This window comes from Myotis myotis, unplaced genomic scaffold (genome assembly GCF_014108235.1).
Source record: "Myotis myotis isolate mMyoMyo1 unplaced genomic scaffold, mMyoMyo1.p scaffold_m19_p_14, whole genome shotgun sequence".
NCBI classification, from domain to species: domain Eukaryota; kingdom Metazoa; phylum Chordata; class Mammalia; order Chiroptera; family Vespertilionidae; genus Myotis; species Myotis myotis.
Window position 1 is genome coordinate 10,667,210 of NW_023416318.1, and position 22,730 is coordinate 10,689,939.

General features: G+C 41.1%; 1 protein-coding gene across 2 annotated transcripts in view; it reads right to left on the minus strand.

Moving 5' to 3' along the window:
• DGUOK (deoxyguanosine kinase) overlaps nucleotides 1-22,730 on the minus strand; it is a 36,225-nt gene that overhangs the window by 7,373 nt on the left and 6,122 nt on the right. Inside the window, exons 2-4 of one of the 2 annotated variants that reach the window (XM_036334098.1) lie at nucleotides 16,905-17,017; nucleotides 8,292-8,479; nucleotides 3,953-4,100 (exon numbers count right to left, since the gene is read on the minus strand). In XM_036334098.1, coding sequence (XP_036189991.1) covers nucleotides 3,953-4,100; nucleotides 8,292-8,479; nucleotides 16,905-17,017 — 449 coding nt within the window. The remainder of the gene's footprint in view (nucleotides 1-3,952; nucleotides 4,101-8,291; nucleotides 8,480-16,904; nucleotides 17,018-22,730) is intronic. The other variant, XM_036334099.1, reaches the window with a different exon arrangement.

Here is a 22,730-nt window from a genome sequence, read left to right on the forward strand (position 1 = left end):
AGGGCGCGGAGATGGGGAACCTAGGAGGCAGGCCAGAGTCCATCCTGTTCAGGGCTGAGCCCTGGGCCTGGCAGAGTAGGAGGTCAATAAGTATTTGCTGCAGGTATTCATTTAATGTTTTAATATCTGACGTAGTCTCCCTCCGTCCATTTACCTTTTCCTCCTACTTTTATCTTTTTCATTTCTACTTTCCTTCACTCTGAACCTGCCTCTTTTGCTTTCCTTTTACCTTTCTGCCCTTTCATCCCCACCCTACAGCCAATAGCTCAAGACATTTCCCCTTATTCTCCTCCCTCCCCAATCACACAGCTTCACACCCGACTTGCAGCTACGCAGTTCTCTACCCCACTGACAACCAACCAATGTTACTGACTTTTTTTATACTTTCAGAAATATTGTACACATATGTATTCTTACCCCCATATTTACATACACATATCTACATATATCTTTTTTAAAAAAATATATACGTAAAAAGTGTCCTACTATATATTCTGTTCACTTCGATTGTTTCCATTAACTTGCTTTTACAAACAATGCTGCCTTGAATATGAGACATTTTGCCCACGTGGGCGTACATTCATGGAGTAAGTTCCAAGGAGCATAATTAATAGGTCAAAAGGCATGTGTACTTGCTGGTATACACTGCCAAACTGACTCCTTAGAGGCGAACCACTCTAAATGCCCGCCAGCAAGGTAAGCTTCAGGATTTCTAAACATAGCAAAGCTCCCTAAGTTTCCTCTCTGAGAGAAAAATGTTATCAGAATTCATGAAAATGCATGTTTTTAAAAAATGTGGCTTTATGTTTTTAATTATACACAAGGGAAGAGCAATTTTTATAAAAGCTTTATTTACTCATTCATTGCTGGCAGGCCAACACTGATGCTAAGGTCTCTCCTATTAAAAGGCTAACATTTCCTTTTTGACTATTTATTTGCTTAACAGAGCAAACTCTATCCTGCAGAAGTCTAGGTAAACTATTCTGAGCATTTGGCATAATTCTTGCTTTACTGACACGGTTGCAAAAATTATTAAAAAGAAAACCCCGCACAAACAGTGCTTCAGTCTGGTCCCTCTTCACCTCAGTCCCATGGGGAGGACACACCTGAATGTAAATGGGAAAGATAGTGTGTATTCAAATGAGCTTGGGGTGGGACCCTTCTGCCCATCTGCCCCGTCCCCTCACCCTCCACCCTCAGGAAAAGCTGCTGCTTACACTGCTTGGAGGCAGAGGCAGACACTGATGGTGACTGCTAGTGGGCCAGCCCACTGCTTCCCAAACGCAGGTGCCCGTTCCCAGCCTTGCCACGCGGTCTCCCTGTGAACAGTGCCCGGCAGGGCCGGCTCTTTGCGGCACGCTGGCCGGCTGCACTCTTCCTGAGTCCCTGGGGTTGGGTGGGGACACTGAGGCCCAGCCATTTCTCTTCTAATGTGTGGGGTTATTTTATTTTATTTTATTATTTTATTTTATTTTATTTATTTTATTTTATTTTATTTATTTTATTTTATTTATTTTATTTTATTTTATTTATTTATTTTATTTTATTATTTTATTTTATTTTATTTTATTGTTGGCTTGCTTGCTTTTTGGCATTTAGGGGAGAAGGTGGAAAGGAGCAAAAGGCCCTACTTAGATCCATCTCCCGTGCTCTGAGCTCATGTTTACAGGGCTCTGCACTGGAACACTGATCACTGTGCAGCTCTTTACCTGGATGTTTTAGCCTCTGTTCTGCTCTTCTCTTGGATATAGTTACTTCTTAATCTCCTAGGAGAGGTCAGGGTGACTTCAGGGAAAGGCCATCAGAATTCCTGGGTCCCTGACTCCAATGCCATCAAATCAGCACCAGCCAGTCTCTAAACAAACTATTTTTCTTTTTCTAGCATTAGGTTGCAATAATCTTTCAACTCCCCTCATTCTTCCCAGCTGAAATATCTCCATTAGTCTCTCCATTAGTCACGCCACCACCATAACAGTGGTCGCCACCACCATAAGAGTGGTCACCACCACCGTCCACATCAATGCCCCTTCCCACAGTCATCGGGGTACAACAGAAGGGAGCAAGCCTCTCTTGCTTTCCCTGCTGGGTCCCAGTTCAACCTCAACTCCCGGAAACAAAGCCTCTGCAGCTAGCCACGCGCCCTGGTTCACTCTCGGAAGTGAGTCCACCCGCTTCCCTGTCATCAATACTGACTTCATGGCACTGAGCTGATTACGTGGAAGTTGTTTCTCTTGGAAAAGGTTAGGTCAGCAAATCCTGCTCATGCTCAGCCCCCCAGCCCACTGCTTCTTGTAGCCGGCCATCTCATTACTCCTACTAGAAACCCGTCACCCCTTCAAACTCCAACCACAATCCTCACTCAGTCCCAAGTCCACAGCCTCTCACTCCTCCTTGGCCCTGGCCATGAGCCCTCGTGGGACCAGGACTTTCCTGCCACTGTGAACCCATTCTCGGCTACTTGAAGCCATCCTCTTTGGCAAGGTCTCTTTCCCCTAATCACCGACACCAATGCCCCAGCCTGCCACCCAAGTGTAATCACTTTCATAACACACCTCTTCTATTAATACTCGCAGGCAATGAGGACTGAGAGAAGTCACATAATTGTGACCCGGCCAGTCAACTTGCAAGGAGTGCATCTAATTTCAGCTTGCTTCTTATCCCTGAAGGTTCTAGCTCTGTGGCCTCACTGAATCTTTAGTGCAGTTTCACTTTAAACCGTAGACCCTATTATTTCTGTGGAATCTCTTTATTTTCTTCTATGATCTAGTTTCTGCCTCACAATCTCCAGAAACTCCTGACACAAAGGCCCCAGTATCTGGTCCCATCACACTCCTAGCCTCTTTCCTGGCTGCCACTTCACAAGGTGAGTCCTTTCCTTCTTCCCAATCCTCTCCTCTCTGGCTCCGACGAGCCTGTGCAATGGGGCTCTCCCACCTGTTTTCAGACCCTACTCAGCCTGTTCTCAGGCTTCCTCCTGTCCACACGGCTCAGTCCTGTCTCTAAGAAGCAAGGCCTCCAGCCTGAAGAGAGCTTTCCCTCCTAAGACTATGTGGGCTATCTGGAACTGGACTATACATTACAAAAATGTCTCCAAGGCTGAGAGCAACACATCTCAAAAATATCTCCTGCCTCAATAACTCTCTCATCATAGGTGTTTCTTTTGCTCTTTCCCTGCCTCTCTGAAATCAATGCAAATATATTTTTAAAAAGCAAACCTCCTGTCTGATTCAGAATCCCACTCCAGAAAAGCCCTTAGAGATTGCTGGTCTGAGCCACTGGATTTAAGAGACAAGAACCTCCAGGGAAAGGTTTCCAGGGGCTGCCCAAGGTCACTGCCAGTCAGCAGAGGCCAAGATCACTGCCGTCTGCAGAGACTCTGGTGCTCCCTCTCTGATGTTACCCTGTTCTGTGCTGGGCTGGCACCATGGTCCAAGTCAGAGAGTCATGGAAAGCAACTTCTGTACTCCATCCTGCCTTACCGGCAGTATCCTCAAGGCTCAAGATGGGGCTATAGCTCAGGGCAGTACCAGGATGAGGTGAGGAAACCGTCCTCTTCCTCCCCACTACCCATTCAGAAAACCACCAAGACCAGCACAGAGGGAGGGAAAAGTGGAGGCAATTGGCTATAGGTTACCTAGTCAGAGGGTTCAACCTGTAAACCCTGAGTGATAAAGATAACACTCCCCCCGCCCCTTGCTCTATGACTACGTTGTTGTTACATCAAGAGAGACCCTTTCTATGCAATTAATTGCTTCAGCCCTCTGCTGCAGAAAACCTGCGGGAAATGGGGCGCTGAATGTTAGAATGGGAGGGGGTTTACCTACCGCTCTCCGTGCTCCAGATAATACCCACAGTCTAATTTCTCCAACCAGGAAATAATCAGGGGCTTAGGGGACGTCTCCTCTTAAGTTTCATATGGCCTTTAAGTCAAAGGCTATGGGTTCTGCATTACCTGGGGAGTAGCCTGAAGGTAGATGAAGCCGTGTAATTGGAGCCGGCTGGCAAACTCCTGCAGGAGAAAAGAATGCCAGTCCTGGTAGATATGCCACTCCATGTCATTGAGGGAGCCATTTTCAAACAGATTCTTTGCAAAGATATACCTGGTTGGAAATGTAAGCGGGGTTGTGGGAGGGGAGAAGAATGGGAAATGGAATGGGCAAAAGAGAGAAAGAAGCAGAAAAATCAATAACCAACTTGCTCCACGTCTGTTCAAACCAATGAACCCTTTTCAATTTTGAAGAAATCTGAATTTTTAACATATATCCCCCTCCTGCTCAACACTAAGATGGAAAATAGCATTTAGACTTTAGAAGCCCAAATCACAACTCTTCAGACGAATCCACGGGAGGAAAGAGGGCCCTGGAAGAGTGTATTTATCATTGGTCGCTAACCACTTTTCCTGCTGGAAACCAGTCAGAACATACAGCAAATGGTGCATGTATACTCAAACGTTTGAGACTTCCTTATTATTACTGTAGCAGCCCTCAAACAAAAGCCAACCTAGCATAAAGCACCCACCACAAGTCATTTAAAGACTGAGGGCTTCTGCGTCTCCAGGCTGCTGAGTCAGCCTGCTGTTTAGCTGAGAAATGGAGAAGGGGCTGGATCTCCATAGGTGGCATCACCCATGAAGCAGGAGATGCATTTCCTACTAACTGCGGGATTACCAAGGAAGCAGACTTTCCTTCAAAGTACACGAGCTCTTTCCTTGCTTCATTTGCTGCTGAGCCTCCTAGATATAGGAAAGCTAAAGCTAAAAATCGACTAGCTTTGCCCCTTGCTTACTTACTAAAGGAGCATCTGGTGAATAGGAAAACAGAGCCAACCAGAAACCATGGCTTCAGAAGGGTCAATTCTGCTTTCAATCTCACGCATCTTGACACAAAACACAACTTACATCCTAAACAATGAATTGCAGTTTCTAAGGCAACGCTCAGCAACTGGCCACTTGTGAGAAAATGAAATTTGGAATTCTTGTGTACGAATGGCTCAGGGAAGCATACACTGCATGGTTGTGTGTTGTGATTAAGAGAATGGGCTGCAGAATCTCATTCCTGAGTCTGATCTTAGCTCCAGATATTCATTAGCTGTGTCACTGTGGGCACATCATCAAACTCTCTCAGCCTGTTTCTTCCTTTGTTTAAAGAGAGAACTGTAGAGGCCTGGCTGGTGTAGATCAGTGGTTGAGAGTCACTCCGTGAACCAGGAGGTCACGGTTTGATTCCTGGTCAGGGTACATGACTAGGTTGTGGGCTTGATCCCCAGTAGGAGGTGTGCAGGGGACAGCTGATGGATGATTCTCTCTCATCATTGATGTTTCTCTCCCTCTCCCTTCCTCTCTCTGAAACCAAATATGATTTTTAAAATCATATTTTAAAAAGGAGAGAACAGTAGGAACTAACTCACAGAGTTGTGAGGACTGTACATAACTCACAAGTACTTAGAGGAGTGAATGGCACCTAGTATTCAAGGCGTCTTAACCGTATTGTAACTACTTCTTTGCACATTACTTCTTCTATGAAGAAACCAATTTGAGAGCTCCAGAGGTCAACTCTTTCAAGCTGGAATTTTAGATAGAGCCGAGCTAAAGGTAAAAAGAGGTGACTTCTGTAACTCAATTTCTGAAAAATCTTTTCCGCTTCTTCACAGGTAACATGGAAATTAAGATCTATATAGAGAAACTGACTTTCGGTTAATAAGCCCTATAAAAGGGCCCTCCCCATTCCTGAGGAAGAGCACTTCATTTTTCCAAAGCGAGGGGTGATGGGGGGTGAGGAGAAGGGCCTGGTGCTAAGTGCTAAGGGGGGAGAGAGTACCACAGCTGTCTCAGTGCAGGGGCTGCCAAGAATCAACTTAAGAACCTGCTCTAGCCAAAGCCGGTTTGTCTCAGCGGATAGAGCGTCGGCCTGCGGACTGAAAGGTCCCAGGTTCGATTCCGGTCAAGGGCATGTACCTGGGTTGCAGGCACTTCCCCAGTGGGGGATGTGCAGGAGGCAGCTGATCGATGTTTCTCTCTCATCGATGTTTCTAACTCTCTATCTCTCTCCCTTCCTCTCTGTAAAAAATCAATAAAATATATTTAAAAAAAAAAAAAAAAAAAAAAAGAACCTGCTCTAAAAACACATGCTATTGTTTCTCATAACTCGAACAGAAAAGATTTCAATTTCTTCCTCCCCGTCAACCACTCTCCCAAACAACCCGTGTTCCTCCTTTGAAACACACGTAACATGCGATCACACGTGCAGTCTCAGAGCTCCCTGCTGGACTAAGGTCACTGTGAAGGCAGGGAGGGGTTGTGTTTTGCTTCCTGTTGCAGCCCCCAGGCCTGGCCTGGCGTCTGCACCCAGGCAACACTTGATGTATCTGTGCTGAGTGAATGCACACATGAATGAATGTTTAAGCGTGAAAAGGCTCTAAATTACCATCAGGACTAGAATGTGTAATTAGTTATCCTTTCTGTCTCAAAAATGCTCCTTGTGAAGAAAACATCTTCTAAGATGTGGTAGCTGCCTATAGTGCAATCAATTCTCATCTCTTCCCAGTAAATGGTAAGATCTTGTAGCTTCTGAACAAAATATTTCTTTCTCTTTTTTAGGATGTTTATTTTTAAAAATCTTTATTGTTGAAAGTATTACAAGTCTCCCCCCCCCCCCCCCGGCCCCCCATCGACTACTTATTGCCCGCCCCTTCCCCCCACCCCCAGGCCTCCACCACCCTATTGTCTATGGCCATGGGTTATGCATATGTGCATACAAGTTTTTTGGTTGATCTTTTCCTACCCACCCACCCACCCACTCCTGCCTTCCCTCTGAGATTCCACGGTCTGTTCCATGCTTCTGTGTTTCTGGATCTATTTTAAACAAAGTATTTCTATTTCTGAGGGGTCTCTCACATGCCTATCTCACTAAAGGGCTAGAAATGATGGTGAGTACATTTCCAAGTAACCTAGGTGGTTCTATGCAATTCATCTTCCTAGTCCAGGAGGCATAGCTTGAGAGAGGGGAGAGGAAAACAGGAAGCAGTACACTCAACAGGTGAAAAAAACAACACAAAAATCTAGGGCCCAACCATTTGTAATTCACAAATTTAGCTTTTATGAAGAGTGGGCTCTCCCTTGCAGTACACAGCAAGGGAGTGCATAGCCCACAGGGTTTGTTTTACATATCTTGTGTGATTTTAAGTAACATTAAAACAAATCACATCATATTAACAAACATACCCTTATTTTTCCCTCCAGGAGGCTTTACGGAGCTCTAAAAAGTAGAACAAGTTTGTCTAACTTGGAATTAAAGGGTAACCAACAGTGTCTTCAGAAGTGACTGCACAATGACAATGCAGCATTTTCCATTTTGATAACTCAAAGGGGCTTAAGATAGAACATGATGCTTTAAAGTTTAAACCACCATTGCACACCGACACAGGTCATTCAGAGCCTCAGGTCAAAACAAAACAAAGCAAAACAGCAGTATCCAGATCAAGGCACCCTCGCTTGTCTCCAAATGGCTTAAGTCGCAGCCTGGCCTCGCGGCACAGCCAGGAATGCTGGAGCCTGGATGGACTGCCTCCTCTGGAACAGATGAGCTGAGTCCCCAAGTTCGCTGCTGGCCTTCATTAAAAGTGACTCCTCACCTCACTCCCTCAGGTGGTCAGGACAATGCCCTTCCCGTGACCTGACATAGGCAGTGTATGTCCACTATAGACTCGGGCCAGCACTATAAGCCCTGTCACATAACAAGGGGTCAAAGAAGGATAAATCTAAAACAGACGTCAATTTCACAGTTGTGCTATTTCTTCTTAGAAATCCTTCCTTGAAGAATAAAAAAAGGATGAATATGTCTCTGCCGTCATTTTAGAAACACACATTTTTAATTCTGCTTGCTGTCTTCTTCAAAGTAAAAACCAACCACTGATTCACTTGGTTTCCTAGAACACACACTGCTTCCTTTTTTTGTTTCTCACACTGCTTCTTAATTGTCTGTTCTGTGCCTTTTAACATGTAATGTTTTTATTAGGTATCTACCAGGTAGGCCTCTGTGCCAGAAAAAAATAGGAAAAATAATCAGTGGCAATGTGGGAAATTTAGTGCATGTAGTTTACGAAAAATATAATTTCGTCTCTTGATATATATGACAGCCCTGTGGAACTGTAAGTCTGAACAAATCTATAAAGTGTTGTCTTTAAAAAAGGCAACGATTTTTTAAAGTTTAATGTTCAATGACCACAGTGGTGCAGAGTCTGAGCAAGAAGAGAAAACATGCAGTGCTGAGCGAGGGGCGGTTTCAGGGTCTTACCTGTCACTGTACACAGACCTCTCAAAGATCTGTACCCCTTTCTTGGCCTGTAGGACTCTCTCGGGGAAGGGCTCCAGCTGTATTTTTAGGCGGCTCATAAAAGAAAATGTCTGGAATGTGTAGGACCATCGTGCTGGCTCCCGGTACATCAAATCCAGCAAGTTTCCGGGATTTAGAGTACTGAAGGCCTGGAGGGAAATTACAAAAAAAGAGAGAATTTCCTAGAAGCCATGTTTACTTCCTGGTGTTTACCTTCTCCCACCCCCGCAGCAGGTTTGATAATCAATGCGAGAAGCAATTACAAAGGTTTCCTTTAGTCAATGCTACATAATTAAAGAAGAGATTTTCCTACTTTATTAGACAAGAATCTGACAGAGGGAGATGACATGTCACGTTCAACATACTAGAGAAGAGCAGAGGAAGGACCACACATAGAATTAGAGCCGTACTTACTGATTGGTGGATTTGTGGAGTCTGTGAGTTAATAGTTAATAAGCATCTAAAACTCTACTTGGAAACAATGTTTTCTATTTTAACACTTTATTACCTCCCTTTGGAGCTCCCTTTGTCACTATTTGTTTATAAAACTTCAACCCAGAGAGGAAAGCAAGTGATGGCTTGATGTGAAAATATGACCAACCAAACAGAATCCCCCCCCCCGCCACACGGGCTACAAGTTTTTAACAAATAAAACCCTCCTTCCTCCTCCATTCTACAGACTTTATGAAGGACCCACTTACTCAGTATGTGCAGGTGGCACGTGTGGGACACTCAGGAGCCCTGGATTCTTTCCTGAGCTCTGGCATGACTCAGGGCAAAAGTGAGTTTTGCACAAAGCACTCTGGACCCAAATTCACTCAGTCACCATTAAATGAAGGCCTATGTGAATGAGGCATTACATGAGCTAGGTGCTACAAGGGATATAGAAAACATAACTAAGATTTATTTCCATGTTCACTATGCTATGTTATCTCATTTAATCTTCAGAACAGCTTCATGAGGTAGGTATACTATTAAGTCCGTTTTCCTGTGGAGAAAATCCACCTGTCCAAGGTCTCATGGTGAGTAAGTACTGAAAGAGGTAACAAACCTGGCTTCCTCTAACTTCTTCATTCTAATATTTCTCTATATAGGAGCAAGCAAGACATGATTCCCAAGTTCAAGGAGCTCAGAATGCAAAAGGAAAGAGGATGACAAGGACATAAAGAGCTAGAATATAAGGCAGAACATGTGATGAAGGGCTGCTCACTTATGGTGGAAGGAATCTGAGCAAGTTTCTGGGGGGAAAAAGTGGCATTAAGTTATGTGGAATGATATGTGAATTTTCATAGATGGAAATGGGGATTAAGAAAAGCATTTCAGGTAGAGACAATGATACAAGAGGGGAGAAAAGGCTGGATAACCACAGTGGTCTAGTTTGGCTTGTTATCATCCCTACATTCCAGAAAGGGTCCCAGACCTTCAGAAGGCTTCAGCAGGAGCAATACATGTAGGGCAGAGTGAGTCACAAAATGATCTCCCCTCTTTCCAGTCCCCCCAAACCACAACACACACCAGCCTGACAAGCAGTCCCTGGCTAAGAGCTGGAGGTAGAAGCAGGGGAACAAATCTGAATCAACTGGTGTCTGATGTCACTAGCCTGTGGTGTGGCACAGATCTGGGCCGGCATGGAAGCCCACTGAATGAGTGGGGCGCTGTGCTGACAGATGTATTAGGTTGACGGGGAGGGGGCTATTCCACCCGCGGGCTTTGGGCCACCAAAGGGAGACTGTTCCAGAACAAAAAACTGCACAGAGGCCTATATAATTTCTGAAAGAAACATTTCAGCTACAGGACAAATGCAAACATCATTTCTAACATATAAACAAATAGAGGAATAATCATTGGATATAAAAATATTCAGCAATTCAAAAGGAGAGGATCAATCAGTGTGCTCAAGACAAGCAGCCTCTTAGGAGACAGCTGTTGCCAAGAACAGGAAAAAACAGAAGAATCTCATTGAGATTCAAGAGATGGCCACATTGATAAAAACAGGCTGTCATAAAAAAGGGAGCAATGTGAAAAGAACATTCTTAGACTTAGAGGAGAAAAATACAATTTCCAAAACAAAACACCCAGTGAAGACTGCAGTAAACCTGATGACTGAATGTCATACAGAGTATCAGCTCAAGAAATTCTCCCTAAAATAAGCATGAAGGTCAGAAGGACATCTAGTGTATATTGCAAATCGTGGGAGGGTTGGTTTTTCTTGTTCTTTCTTTACTCTGAAAAGATGCATCAACATGTAATGCCACCTGTGCTTCATCTCAAGCAATTAATTAAATTGCGAATCATACAACTTTTCAAACAGGGGCTAAAATGATCTGCAAATCCACAGTACCTGTAGATCAGACAAAGCTACCCAAGCAAGGAAACAATTTTTCTTCTCATGTGACAAGGGCCCAATACAGAGAGATGAAATGCAACCCTCAATAACAACAACAAGAGAGTCACCTACAGAAAAGACCACTCCTCATGAGGCGTGTGTCTCCACATCAAACGTCACCATCACTGAGAATCACTGTCTAATAGAAACCCTTTGTATCTCTAGGTATGTAAGAACAGAAATAAAGTTTAAAATCATGGTACAACTCGGAGTTATAGTCAGAAGTAACTGATCAGATGAAAAAACCTGATCAGTTACCCTAAAAAATTTCTTTAAAAAAACTAAAGAATTGTTTAAATTCTTAAAAAAATTTTAAAGAAATTTTTTGACACAAGATTTTTCCACCAGAGAAATCCACTGAGTACCAGAAAAGATTTTACATATATGGGGTGTCCAAAGAAATTGTATATACACTTTGAATAATTAATTCCAATGGGTTAGATCTGAAAAGAGAGAAACATCAATGGAGCTATCAGCTATTAAGTGTGTACACATTTTTTGGGGGCACCTTATAAATATACTAGAGGCCCGGTGCACGGATTCAATGGCATCTTAGAATTTACAAAATATGTCACATCAAACTCCACACCTTACAGATAATACACATTCTTCTTACAAGCTCATGGCACATTTATGAAAATTGCTCACACATAAAAACTGATCATACATAAACCATAAAGAAAATCTCAGTAATTCCCTCAGTTAGAAACTATATAAGCCACATTTTCTAACCATAACAAAATTAGAATAGCAAAAGAATGCTCACACAAAATCTACTCAGAAAATGTAAAATGTTTTAAAAATAATTCTTGGACAAAAAATAAGTCAAAACTACAATTATAAACTTTAGAAATTTCAGTTTAAATCTTGTATGTCAAAATCTAGAAGATAGGGCCAAAGTTCATCCCATGAAAATATTTTCAGTTGCAACTGCTTTTATTATTAAAGCAGAAAAAAAAGGAAAAATACACAAACTAATCATTCAAATCAAAGAACTTTAAAAATGCAGGAAATTCTGAGAAAGAAACAAATAAATTGGGGTAAAAACAATACTACAAGCTCCTATAGAATTAAAAAATAAAACCATTAATTAGGTCTTTATAAAACAAGGCAAATAGACAAAATCTATCAAATCTATCCCTCCCAAAAATATTCAAATAAACATTAGACAAAAGTAATTCTAGATTCAGAAGTTTAAAGTATAAAAGAATACATGTGCTAATTTTACTGTATTAAATTTGAAAATCTCAATACAAGACAATAGCATGGTGGTTACCAGTATGTTGATTCTTCTAATCCAGGGGTGCGCAACCCCAGGCACGTGTGCCAAACATGGCACGCCAGTAACTTTTGCTGGCACGCAAAACCCTCTCTTATAATCTTCCATTTACAATTTTTTTCTTAATATCGACTTTTTTATTTTTCAGATAAATTCAGTGTAGGTGCATCTTAGATAAATAAATAACCTTACATAACAAGTTATCTTAAAGACCACAGACATGGATTGACGAGAGAGGGGAAGAGCAATTTCTATGCCTCTGCCTTAACTCTCCCTGCCTTTCTAGATCCGACCAGTGTTTTGGTTTCATCCACATACGCTTGTGAATCTTTGTTCTCAGTGATGAATTTTGTTAAGTCTCGTAATAGTAGCCTGACGGATGAAAGTAGTAGCTCGTGCATATCTCTGAAGGTCACGAAATATAAACCTGATGTAAAATCTCTGTCATCAGTGATGCAGCAGCAAAAGTCCCACTGATAATATCAAACGGAGTCATAAAGTTTTCTGTTGGACTATCAGTGTATATGTATACATTAAAAAATAAATGTATTTTTCATCATCATATACTGTGTTTTTGTTGCTCGAATGAATTTTATTATTTCTTCAAGGTTCTTCACATACGTACACCTTAAGAGATATCAAGTAGGTGTAACATGTTCTCAAAAAATTGGGGTTGGCACGCAGAAGAATTTTGAGTCAGAGATTTTGCTGGTTTTGGCACGCACTCACAAAAAGGTTGCCCACCCCTGTTCTAATAAATGAACATGGAATATCTTTCTATTTCATTGTGTCTTTTTCAATCTCTTTTAATATTGCTTAGTAGTTTTCAATATACTATAGGTCCTTCACATTTTTTTGTTAATTTTATTCCTGGGCATTTTATTCTTTTTGTTGCAATTGCAAAAGGAATTGTTGTTTTCATTTCTTTTCTGAAATTTCATTGTTAGTATATAGGAATGCAGCAGAAATAAAACCACATGTATATGGGCAAATAATTTTTGACAAAGAAGCCATTACAAAAATGTGAAGATCTTGATAAGGAAAAAAAACCCAAGAGGTTTGAATAGGGAATTCCTACAGAATACTAATAAATGGCCAATAAACATAAAAAGATGTTTAGTTTATTGGTGCAAATTGTTATAAAGGAGAAAAGAAAGCCTCGTTAATAAATGGTACTGGAAAAATGGGAAAGCCACATGCAAAAGAATGAATATAGACTACAGTTTGTCCCCATGTACAAAAATTAATTCAAAATTCATAAAAGACCTACATATAAGATCTGAAACAATAAATTACATAGAAGAAAACACAGGTACTAAACTTATGGACCTTGGTCTTAGAGGAGATTTTTTGAATTTGACCCCAAATGCAAGGGAAGTAAAGGCAAAAATAAATGAATGGGACTGTATCAAACTATTTCAAAACATTTATTTGCAAAGATATATGCACCTCATTGAAGCATTATTCATGGTGGCCAAGACATGGAAACAACCGGGTGTCCTTCAATAGATGATTGGATAAAGATATGGTGCATGTATACAATGGAATACTACTCAGCCGTAAGATGAAATACTGCCATTTTCAAAAACATGGATGGACCTTGAGAATATTATGCTAAGTGAAATAAATCAGTCAGAAAAAGCTAAGAGGCATATGATTTTATGCATATGTGGAATATAAAACTCACACAGACAATAGTATGGTGGTTACCAGAGGGAAGGGGGTGGGGGAGTAGTGGGAAGGAAGCCAAATATGTGGTGGTGAAGATTATCTTACTTTGGGTGGTGGGCACACAATGCAATACATAGATCATGTATCACAGAAATGTACACTTGAAACCTGTATGATCTTATTAACCAATGTAACCCCAATAAATTTAATTAAAATAATAAATATAAAAGCAATAGGTTAAAAAAGATGATGGGAAAACAGATCACAGTCACAATAACAACAAAATGTATAACCACGTAGGCATAAACTAAACAAGGATACTATTGGGACAAGTAAATTCCATTTGGAGAAAATTAGATTCCTATAACTTGTTTTTGTTTTTTGAAGATCTAATTGGCTTTATTAGCAATCATGAATCAGGCAGCATCCCATGTAGCAAGTAGAAGGGCACTCCCTAGATTCTTATAACTTTAAAAATAAACATAAAGAGGAAAACCAAAAAAGCAAGAGTAAGAAATATAGGTGCATTTGTTATAATATTGGTCTGTGAGAGTTCTTTCTAAACTTTAACATCAAAGGCAGCAACTATGAAGAAAAAGACAGATTTGAGTACACAAAAACTTATAAGTATTATACTGCAAAACACATCATATATAAAGATTTAAAAAATGTCAAACTAGGGAAAGTAGCAGTATATAACAATTAAGATACTTAACATATAAGTTCTTAGGAAAGCCATTACAAAACTGTAAAGATCTTGATAAGGAAAAAAAACAACCCAAAGAGGCTTGAATAGGGAATTCACTAAAGAATAGCTGATAAACATAAAAAGATATTTAGCTCATTTGTAATCAAAGAAATGTAAAATAAAACAACGCACCGTTTTATTGCCACGCTCATTAGCGAAAATGAAAAAGAATAATATCCAGTGTTGCAGAAAGCATGAGGAAATTGATACAACTTTTCTGAAGAAAAATTTTGGAAATTGTAACAAAAGTGTCAACAAGATGCATAATTTTTGTATATCAAAATGAAATTGGTACTTTTCTGACTGGAAATTATAACAAAAGTATCAACAAAACGCATAATTTTTGTATATCAAAATTCCAGTTCTAGATTATCCTAAGAAAATACAAGGAGGCACAAAATTTAGCTATTAAAAAGAATAAAGATGTAGCTACAAGGCTATTCATCTCTGTAACACTTATAATAGGGAGAAATCAGAAAACTAAATATTTAAAAAAGACCAGATAAGTAAATAATAGAATATATTATGCAGTATATGCCACCATTAAAATGACATGACCATGAAAGGAAGACCTTGTATATAGTGATGTACAGGTGACAATCACAATTTTTGTTTAAAAAGAATAAATGCATATGTTTTATATATTTATGTAAGTATATGTAAATATATGCATTTTCTCTGTAGAAAAAAAATCTAAAAGAACAAAATGTTAATTTTACCTCTGGATAATGGCATTATATGGGAGTATTAGTTATTTATTGCTGCATAACAAATTATGCCAAAATTTAGTGGTTTAAACAAAAACATTCATTATCTCAGTTTCTGTGGGCAAGGAATCTGGGACCCAGCTCAGCTGGGTAGTTCTGCCTCAGGGTTTCTCATGAGGTTTAGAATGGATGCTGGCCGAGGCTATAGTCATCTAAGACCTGACTAGGGCTGAAGGATCTACTTCCAAGAAGGTTCACTCAATAAAGCTGTTGTCAGGATTCAATTCCTTGCTTTGTGGGCCTCTTCACAAGAGGGTATGTGTCATGACATGGTAGCTGGCTGGATGCATCCCCAGAGCCAAAAGTGATTAAGAGAGAACAAGACTAAAGAGACAATGTCTCTTATGGCCTACTGCAGAAATCATACTCTGTTATTCATGCTACATTCTAGTCATTAGAAACAAGTTATTAAGTCTAGTCCACACTAAAGGAGGGAGGTAAGATTCATGTCTTGAAGGGAAGGGTATCAAACAATGTGTGGACATAGTTTTAAATCCCACAATAGGTGACCTGTGGCATACTCAGAAAAAGACACATAATTTATTTTCTAAGTGGAAGTTAATTTCACAAACACAAATACACAACACAAAAAGACAATTTAAAAAACAAATATTCTCATTAAGCACGATGTGCCTGCCAAAAAAAAAGGTAACACAATCCTTGAGTTGGAATAATGGCACCCAGAACAAGTTCTATGATATTGTAGACCATTTAGGTTATATCCAGAATATCCTGTTCAGCTCTGAGTACCACTCTTAGTAAATTCTCGGTGGAAAACTAACAAACTAGCTCATCACCTAGACAAAGTTACTTCAGAATGAGGAATAGTCTGGAAGAAAATGGTGTTTGGCTTGAAAGAGACAAGAATTGAAGGGGAGAAAGAGCAGGCAAATCATTGCCTTCAACTATATGAAGGGTTGCCACGTAGAAAAGTTAAAAGGACTTAAGAGGCAGAACTTGAACCAATGACTCAGAGTCACAGGTATGCAAAGTGGTTCATATAAGAACTTTCTAACAGTTGTTAAAAACCAGAATGAGCCACTCAGTGGATGTTCCCATTGGCTGCAGGGGTCTGTGGCAACTGAGCATGGTGCTGCCACGCCCTCGCTACCTCTAAGGTTCGTGTCCAAACGTCTATTTCCTTACTCACACTGAGTGAGGTGTGAAACCAACGTTACAGCTTTTCCGAAAGCAGTAGACCTAATACAAAGGCCTAAGCCACGAGGCATCAATGAAATGTACAGTGCTTGGCCTAACATAATGGAGCGCCTGGTACACAGTATGTGATTTATACATGTTAGTTATATCTGCATTCATTCAAAATGTGACAAGGTGCTCTCTAAGGTCCTTTCCAATTCTTAAGACTTCATAATTAAGTTAAAATCACTACAATTAACTATTAATCCTGATGGTCAGCTTCAGTAATATATTTAAGGGTAGGAATGACAAAATTAATCTTCAAAGCCAGAACAGCTGGACATGCTTTGGGAACCCACACAGAACAGAAGCAGTCACTTATGCAGACATGTAAAAACCACAAAAATCAAAGCTTAACATATTCAAACAAGTCATATCCTCTCTGGTATACATGGTCTGCTTTCTGGAAGGAAGATGTTTTAAATAGGAGACTCAAACTGGGCTACTTCACCTACACAGAGCAAATTAGATTATTACGATTAGTTACTCACCCATGCCTGCCACCTATGCACAACTGAAAACTTACTTTTTGCGGGCCAGCTGCCTGGACATTCTGCCATGATGCTACAGGTTCTGTAGCTACGTGCCACTCTGGGTACCTTTTCGTGAGTAACTTCACAAAGCTGGACTTTCCCACAGCTGCAATGCAAACAGCATGTATTGGGACACTTCCCAAACCAGGGCTGAAGGAAAAGGCGGCTATTAAATTCTGCCCAATTTAAGGGAACAATTGCCAGTTTTTCTAATTTCAAAATTCAACAGCAGCCTTACCACTGTCAGACTGACAATGGGCCAAGGCCACCCTAACCACAGTCACCACAATGTTTTGTTTTTGTTAATCCCCACCTGAGCATATTTTTCCATTGATTTTTTGGGAGAGTGGAAGAGAGAGGGAAAAACAGAGAGAAACACATCAGTTGGTTACCTCCTGCACGGGCCCTAGGCCCAGGCCAGGGAGGAGCCTGCAACCAAGGTATGTGGTACGTGCCCTTGACCGGAATCAAACCTGGGAACCTTTGGTCCATAGGCCAAGGCTCTATCCACTGAGCCAAACCGGCTAGGGCCAGAGTCACCATAATGAATGCAGGCAACAGGGAGGAAAAATACCCCTAACATTTGATTTGAAGTTTTACTGTCCCAACCTCCCAGAAACAAAGAGTATTTAATAAGAGTTAAAAATGTAATAGACTGCCCTGACTGGTTTGGCTCAGTGGATAGAGCGTCAGCCTGTGGACCGAAGGGTCCCAGGTTCGATTCCAGTCAGGGGCATGTACCTTGGTTGTAGGCACATCCCCAGTGGGAGGTGTGCAGGAGGCAGCTGATCGATGTTTCTCTCTCATCGATGTTTCTAACTCTCTATCCCTCTCCCTTCCTCTCTGTGAAAAATCAATAAAATATATTTTTTAAAAAAATGTAATAGACTGTCAAAAGCTGATGAAATCAGCTGTTGTAAAGCTTCAATCACAGTCCTATTTATTCTGTGAAAGTGTAAAAATTGCAAGTTTTCCAGAATAATTTATGGCCCTTATTCATTCAACAAATGTGACGAATGCTCAGGACTGTCTGACACTGGGGTATAATGATAAACACAGGATGGACTTTGCCCTCACAGAGCTTGTATGGAGATAGATACTAAACAAACACTCAAGGAACTAATAACGAAGTGTGTTAAGTGCTAGATAAGAAAAATGCAGGAGGCGCTAATATAGCTCAGGAGGTCAGGGAAGGCTCTGAAAGCACCTGAGGTAAAACCTGAAAGACAAGGAGTTAGCCAGAACAAGGGTAGGGGACCGGTAACCTAAGCAGAGAGAGCAGCATGGGAAAAGAGAAAGAACTGGGCGTACAGCAAGACAGAAGAGAAGTCTATGTGTGACCTTGAAGAAGCCAGAGCAGCTAGAGTGGGACGAAGTGAGGGAGAAGTGTGACTCAAGATATGTGTGTGGCCGAAACCGGTTTGGCTCAGTGGATAGAGCGTCGGCCTGTGGACTGAAAGGTCCCAGGTTCGATTCCGGTCAAGGGCATGTACCTGGGTTGCGGGCATATCCCCAGTGGGAGGTGTGCAGGAGGCAGCTGATCGATGTTTCTCTCTCATCGATGTTTCTAACTTTCTATCTCTCTCTCTTCCTCTCTGTAAAAAATCAATAAAATATATTTAAAAAAAAAAAAAGATATGTGTGTGGAGAGGCGAAAGGCAGGCTGGGGCGAGGTCATGTAGGGCCTGGGGCCATCGTAAGAAATTTGAATCTATTCTAAAGACAATGGGAAGTCAATGATGATGGGTTTTAAGCAGGGAAATGTCAAATTTCCAACTAATTTTTAAAAGATCCCTCTGCCAGCTGTGTAAGAATGGACTGATATGAAAGTAGGCAGACCAGTTAGAAGGCAACAGTAGCTGGAACCAAGGTGCTTTGAGAAATACTTCGGAGGTTAAATCAACATTCAAATCTTTTCCCATTCACACCGAGGTCTGGCCTGCACCTTCCTGAGCTCCAGACTTCACTGTCTAAGAGCCCTCCAGACATCTTTATTGGATGGCCCACAAACACCTCACAGTCAACATATTACCTAAATGACCTCATCATCTTCACCACCAAACTGACTTCTTTCCTATTCCACACCTCAAGTATGGCAGCACCATCCACTCACTGCAAGAACTTCCTCCTCTGCCCAACCTCAAGGGGCCACCTTTTAATTTCCCCCGTCTGTCCTTTTTTCTCTATTCCCATCTCCTGCTCAAGACCAGGCTCTCAGCCGAAACCGGTTTGGCTCAGTGGATAGAGCGTCGGCCTGCGGACTGAAGGGTCCCGGGTTCGATTCCGGTCAAGGGCATGTACCTGGGTTGCGGGCACTTCCCCAGTGGGGATGTGCAGGAGGCAGCTGATCGATGTTTCTCTGATCGATGTTTCTCTCATCGATGTTTCTAACTTTCTATCTCTCTCCCTTCCTCTCTGTAAAAAATCAATAAAATATATTTAAAAAAAAAAAAAAAAAAAAAGACCAGGCTCTCAACATTTCTTGCCTCTCTAACTCTGGCCTTGCCCTCTTCAGTCCATCATTTATACCGGAGCCACAGTGAACACAAATAACATTGCTTTAAACTCTCTGACAGCTCCATAGTGCCTTCATGACAAAACCCAACCCACAGCATGGCCTGGGAGACACATCATGAAATAGCCCCTGCAGACACCTCTCTGGCTTCAGCTTCCCGTTAGCCATCCTGAGCTCCCTCTGGACCAAACTCCTTACAACTCCTATCGTGCCATGTTCTCTGCAGATGTGACCATACATATGCTTCCCCATTTCCTGGTACACTTCCTCCCCTCAGCTGCCTAACTCCAACTCAATCTGCAAGAATCTGCTTAGATTTAACTCCTGTGTGAAGCCTTTCTGGCCCTGACACCCCTAAACTGAATTAGCTAATCCTCCTTTGTGCTTGCCCTGGCATGCTGGGTAAGACTCCATTACTGACATTGTAATTGCATTTCTCCAGGTAGAAGATGGGGCTCCTCCAGGGCAGGAACCAAAGCCTAACCTAATGAGCTGATTGAATGAATAAAACACTTTAAACATTATTAATTTTAGCTCCCTCTAAAACCCACATTTGTTAAAAATAAAAAAACCTTAAGAGTGCTTTTGGAACTTAATCTCCTCTACTGAAGTTGGTCTTTCTCAAGTGACTTCTACCCTTAGGAAAAATCCAAATGGAACCCAGAGAAAAGAGGAAGATGCCCTTCCAGCCAATTTTATCAGCCACTCACGGCTACTGACAGGAGCAAAGAGCTGTCTCAGCAGGAGCCCACACATCCAATGTGACATTTATTACACCCCACTCCACTCCTCTCTGAACACACAGGGCAGGAACAAACACTATGAATCTATGCATTTTGTACAGTCATGCTCCTCTCTCAGCCCCGTCACCACTTTTGCACATTTACTCAGCCTCTGCTCTTCCCACACATCAGTGAATAACCTGTCTAAATCCTCTCCCTCACCAAGTCTAAGGTCCCACCTCTTCCATAAGCTCAGGACTTCTCTAACTCACACCAAATTCCTACCACACTGGGGCAGTTGAGTCAAACAAGAAATACATAGACTCCGAAACTACATACTAAACTACTAAACACAACTTTCTGTGCTTGCCATGGAGCACCTAAGAGTGGCAGGAATTACAAATTGGTTGAGTTTAATATTATCAGATACTTGCCTGCCCCGAGTAGCCCCTATTTTAAAATATCTGGCAAAGATGATCAACATTTAGATTGCAAGTTGTTGATTAAATCTGAAACATGGTCTCTGCTATTCAGCTGAAAAGCTATTTTAATTAATATGACAGATGAAAGTACGTGTTAGCTGGGTGACACTGAGTGATTGTTAGAATTACTTAAATTTTTTTAAAGTTAAAAACAATTACGTAAGAAACTGCTGCATATGGAAAGAAAGAGCCCTATGGGTCAGGGAGTGCCAACTTTACCTCCCAGATCAGACACTATTAGTTCATTTAAAAGCAGTCAGACACAAAGAAAATAAATAAATAAATAAATAAATAAAAGCAGTCAGGACTCTCAGAAACCGACTCATGCCGTTTAAACACACAAAACCCGGAATGCCAACAAATTAGATGTAATGGGAAATACACAGTTCCAATTACTGGAACAATCACACCAGGGCAACGCCTCCACCCTGCGCTCTACTCTCCACTCCAAAGCTTCTGGAAAGCCCATCTAGTAATCAGAAGCTGGTTTCAGCAAAGAAAGACAGGTCCTAAGAGTTGTGCCATCTATGTTGCTGTAGGGCTTGGAGAACCTGGGTCATTTACCACAGGGCATTAGTCCTTAACCTGCATTATAACAGAACTCGTTGTGCTAGGCACCACCCATCGATATGGAAAAATTAATTTAAAAAAATAATTAAAGGTTATATGTTTATATTAAAACCAGACACAGCATAATTATTTTTAGTGCTGTGATACCTGACACTAATAGTTTCTTCTTCCTGCTTGGGTTTTGATTTTTTTTTTAAGACAAATGTTTTAAAGTGTTCCCAGGGGCTTCCCAGTGGTACTGGCTGGCTCTCCACGGCTACACTGCCCTGCTCCTAGTGACCAGAACACTTGTGTCTACGGAAAGCCACTCTTCTTCATGCAGCACTGGACAAACTGACAAATTCCTTTCTTTCTTTGGTCTCTATGCAGAGCATCAGCCTCTTATGATATCATTATCATAATTTAGTTATATCTCAGCTTAACTGTTACCATTCAAAATATTTTAATATGAAATTTGGGAGGTATCAGATCTCAGTATCAAACCTTTCCTGAGGGCCTTGGATATCCTTGTACTTTATTATATGTGCCATGACTTGAAAAGGGGTGGGAGCTATTTTCTTAGCGTATATTACTTCAACATGTTGATTTTTATTGGCACCAGGATTGTCATTTCACAAGCTGGACCAGGGTTCTATTGTTAATGTTCATCTTATTCCTAAGTCATGGTTATTTTCCTCCCACAAATTTTTCTATAAACTACATTGCCTTCTATAACTACATTATGCTAAAATCTAGTAGTAAGATAGTATCTGATGTAATGCCCGAAATAATGTATTTGTTTAAATTTCATACAGTTGTATTTCATGGGAGACTCTTAAGTATATCATCACCTTCAAGCATTTTCTTCTCCAAAACAAAACGAAAAACATGGTAAAAAATCCATTTTAAAACTTTCTACCAAAAAGCAAACAATGGCAGTAAATATAAAACCATCTATCTTTAAACAAAAGTTCTTCAAAGAAAATTAAAGCCTTTATTTCAGGAACTTCATTTGATGCTGCATTCATTTACTCAGTCATTCAATCAAGAGATGTAGCTACTGAGTGGTAGGTACTATAACTAAAATGATAACCTAAGCTGAGCCCCTGCTCTAAAGGAACTTTATCCACGATCACTGAATAGGTCTGAGCCTATAGGCATTCTGGGGAAACTTCCAAAAAACCACTCAGCAGGCTTAAAAGAAATTCAGTACATTTTTGCCCCGATTCCTTTTATTTTCATGGTAAACGATGTTTACCATAAAAATAAAGTTCCTCACAGCTTTCAAAGTACAACCCCAAATCTTCCATTCCGCCTGAGAACCTCACTGATCTGAAATGTCCTTCCCTCCCCCCCATTTGCCCACTAGTTGATTTGTCCTTTCACTGCCGCCTTCTCCTTGAACTTCTCCAGCTCCTTCACCTCTAGGCAGAGTTAATTACTGCCTGCTCTGGTTTACCAAGATATTACACTGTAATTATTTGTGACTCATCACTCTCTCCAACCAGCTCACTTTTTGAAGACACAGACTCACCTATTCCCTTTACATCC